The sequence below is a fragment of the Morus notabilis genome, unplaced genomic scaffold, assembly GCF_000414095.1.
Source record: "Morus notabilis unplaced genomic scaffold, ASM41409v2 Scaffold74, whole genome shotgun sequence".
Classification (NCBI taxonomy): Eukaryota; Viridiplantae; Streptophyta; class Magnoliopsida; order Rosales; family Moraceae; genus Morus; species Morus notabilis.
Window position 1 is genome coordinate 557,941 of NW_010359622.1, and position 3,986 is coordinate 561,926.

The 3,986-nt window shown below is 37.1% G+C and overlaps 1 protein-coding gene across 1 annotated transcript in view; it reads right to left on the bottom strand.

Annotated features, from left to right (window-relative positions):
• Nucleotides 1-347: 347 nt before the first annotated feature.
• LOC21405220 overlaps nt 348-3,986 on the bottom strand; it is a 13,486-nt gene continuing 9,847 nt past the window's right edge. Inside the window, exons 4-11 of the mRNA XM_024163533.1 lie at nt 2,581-2,664; nt 2,284-2,406; nt 1,979-2,144; nt 1,624-1,876; nt 1,292-1,444; nt 1,121-1,195; nt 712-892; nt 348-513 (exon numbers count right to left, since the gene is read on the bottom strand). Of these exons, the coding sequence (XP_024019301.1) occupies nt 1,746-1,876; nt 1,979-2,144; nt 2,284-2,406; nt 2,581-2,664 (504 nt within the window). The 3' untranslated portion in view covers nt 348-513; nt 712-892; nt 1,121-1,195; nt 1,292-1,444; nt 1,624-1,745. The remainder of the gene's footprint in view (nt 514-711; nt 893-1,120; nt 1,196-1,291; nt 1,445-1,623; nt 1,877-1,978; nt 2,145-2,283; nt 2,407-2,580; nt 2,665-3,986) is intronic.

The window sequence follows — 3,986 nt, forward strand, 5'->3', positions numbered from 1 at the left end:
GCTTTTTAGAGCGCTAGGACAGCAGGCGCTATTATAAGTCATAAGAAAACATAACGTTTCAAGAGAGTTATAAAAAGTGCTATAGAATTGAAGTATTATAACGTGTAAGAAAAGTTATTTTCATCCTCTTACAGCTCTTTAGCATAGCTACGATACAGATTAATAACTTTTTTTTCTTGTTATGTTCATACTGTTGTAACTTTTTAAAATTATTATTGATATCCTTTTAAATTCATTCAAATAAATGGTAATTCCGAGATATGTGATATATCTAAATAGGAACATTCAAATTAAAACATAAAAACATTCAACATATCAATTGTTATCAGTATCTACCAAGCTGACAATAAAATTACGTCTACAACATAATTCATACAGTGTCCAAAACCTGAACATTCAAAACAAGTAAAGAAAACAGAGAAGTCATCTCCAAAATGTCTAAGTGCAATGGTGAAGTAAATCCTTCCATCTTGACAAAATGCTTCCACAAAAAAGTCATCTCCACTGTTAAACCTGTAAGAAAGTGATCCACTATCAAAACAATAATCAAACTCAACTAAAACTTCCACCATTTAACATATAGACAAAGCAAAGACTAGTTACACCATTCACAACTACGTAGCCACATTCACATATGTATTTGCGGCTCATTCAAATAAAACCAATTAACAAGACAAGTCAAATCCAACTCCAAAATTACCACTAGATTACCAATAGAAGAGATGAAAATTTCTGATAAAAACAAAGGTAAGAAAAGCTCCACCACTGGGTAACCTCAGAAGACTTCAGCCACCTTGGTCGCAAGCACACGTTCTCGCCTTTCCACATAGTTAAATGGGAACCAACCGGCTTTTCCCTTACATTCACCTTCAGCCCAACCACTGCTTGAGACCTGCACAAGCACAGAAATATCTTTGCCATTAGAGACGATGAAACAATAAATGGATTTGGATTTTAGTATTAAAATGTATAATCAAAGGCGATAAAATAGAAAGAAAATAGCTTGTACAAAATGTAATGGGGAAAATATTGGAAATTTAGCAATGGGAACACATTGAAAAGTTCCAAGATTTTCACTAAAATGAAATATGCAAACATAGAAAAAGATAGGTGGCAGAACCTTCCGGACAATGACATAATCACCAATAGACAAACTAAACTCCACATCAGTTACAGCTTTGAATGAATTCACAACCTTCAGACATGAAACAAATAGTTAGCAACTCAATAGTTCCAAAACTGGAAAAGATTCGTGGATGGCAAATGGAAAATATAAAAGTAAATAAGTTACCTCTCCCAAGAAATAATCCACATTGTCTGTTGATCCATCATAGATTTCGGAAGCAAAGAGACCGCTGACCTCTTCATATGATGGTGGTGGAGGCATGCTGTTCTCTGTTGCTGGAGTAGATGGTGCTTCAATTCGCCGGCGCTCAGATAACATCTATTCACAAGAAATAAATTTCAATCATAATCACGCCAAGGACAAAGTATATACAACCAACTGAATGCCTAGAACACTCCGACTCCAACTGCAAGGCATTCTATATCATATATCAATATCAGGAACCAATAACAGAAAAGAAAAAGAAACTGCATTTATTTGCTCCATGTTAGCCATACTTGCTAGGCCTGCTTTTCTGCTACAACAATATCATAATCACGAAGAAACAACCGTTCTAAAGTTGCAGGTGCAAGAGATCCCACGCTTGTGTCTTGAAGAATAGACGCTGGATCAATTACTTTTACTGCCCATCCCAATCGACATGCAAAAGATGCAGCGGCCTGCAGCTATGAAAGGTCAGCCTGTAAAGTTGCTGTGAGCTCAGCAACAGTTGAATTCTCACTTGAAACAACAAATACTGCATATAGCAACCTAAATCGTCATGCAATAAAAAGTATTAGCACACAGTTTCCATGCTGGTTAATTGTATTTAAATGGTACTAGAGGTATCACTAGATTCAAACACTGCCTTACTCCTCAATAGGATCTTCATATGACTGCTCCCTGTTGGAAACAAATCCCTCGATATCAATCCCCACCGATAGAGACCCTTAATTATGTCGGGAACAAATAGGATATAAGAATTTGCCTCCTCCTTGCATACCTTATCCATTGTTGCCATTTCTTCTTCCGATAGTCTCTATAAAGGACCAAAAAAAAACATAAGCTTGACAGCAATTACAAATCATGACTAGGAAGCACACATGTTATCTAATCACCTAGTCTCGAAAGATACTTGGGTGAATAATCTAATCACATCTAGTCACTAGAATTCTCACCTTAAATTCTTCCAATGTAAAGTTGACGAGACAAACTCCCCACCATGGTTCAATTGCAAAATCAACTGGCTGTGTAGGTAAAAGTTCTTTTGCAATTGACTTGTTCAGCTTCCACATGATCTTCTGCAGTACTCCAAAACAGAGTATACAGCAGGCCATACAATCAGAACCATTACAAATGGATGAAACATCCAGGGTCAATCTCCTACTCAAATCAAAAGGGTTCAATATTGCATCACAACAATATACAGCAGAAATTCATTAAAGGTGATATCCAAGTATTACCATTCTTCATACCTCAAAAATCATATCACAATAGTATCTGAAAGGTGATATCCTCATTACACGGCAAACATACTCTGCAAGGTGATAGGGAAATAGCTGCAAGTAACAAACCCAAACATATATAAATTGAAAAATCATGAAGTAAAAACCTAACTTATAATGTATAAATGAAGCAAAAAAGGGATGTCATCACATCATAACAATTTCAAGAGGGATAGAAAAGGTTACTGTCACGCCCCCCAAACGGGGTGGGTGACGTGGAACTCGATTTGGGATTTATAGAGCAGATTCCCAACCAGGTCCCACACTTAACTGCACAAAAATATAAATAAACGACATAATCCAGGAGCCTCTGACACACAGGGCTCCACCCCACAGGACATACATTATCGTACATACATGCACATGTAAATAATCAATTACAATAGACATCATCTACAGTCTAGTAAATCCAATATTAAATAGGTTTACATAATTTCTCAAATTCCTTACATTTGTTCAAGAGGATAAACTCAATCCTCACTTGATTACTGTGCCCCGCTCCTAGAGTCTCCTGGGAGGGGTTTTAGACATTTGAAACATAAAACGTGAGCGAAAGGCCCAGTAGGATATAATTTGAAATATTTAAAATAAATGAGCACATGAATGAATAATTGAATACATAAATAAAATAAGACATTCAGTCCCGACAGAACAGCCAGAACCTCACATCCTTTTTCTCAAAGGAAATATAACTGAAAATAACCATATCACAGGCTTCAGCAAGTAATTAGTACAAATTACTTACCTAACCAAGTGCCTCGCCTACCCGGACCGGTTTCGGGTTCTGCCCCCGAGGATGCACTCTCCGCATCCTATCTAGGCTTACAGAAATAGACTCTATTACCAATTTACAAGACCTCTTATCTTAAGAAATCATCCATTTAACATTATGAAATCGTTCATATGACCCCACGAACTACTCAAGCCGCGGGCCCCATGACTGGACAAGCTATGAGGTTCCATGACTAAACAAGCCATGGTTTTCAAAGCATTCTCTTTCACAAATCAATCCCTTTCTTTAAAACATCTTCAAGGCCAAAATCTTTTTTTTTTTGAAAACAGGCTCACAAGGAAAAGGGATAGAAATCCTACCTCGCACAATCAAACCTGGGACTAGCGTTGCCCTTTTCCGGCTTCCGCTTCCTCAAGCCCCCTTCAGTCTGAATCCACAGCGAGCACTGATACAAAACAACACTTTAGGATCAATTCTCAGTCCTAAAGTAATCCAATCTCAATCATATACCAAGATTTCCTATTAGTGTGCCCTAATCAGATTTCACGTTTCAATAATCAATTCCAAGGGTTTTCAATCTCAAACAAGGATTAAAGATGCTAATCCTTTTATCCCAAGTCTCCAAATGAAGCTAATTTGGGTT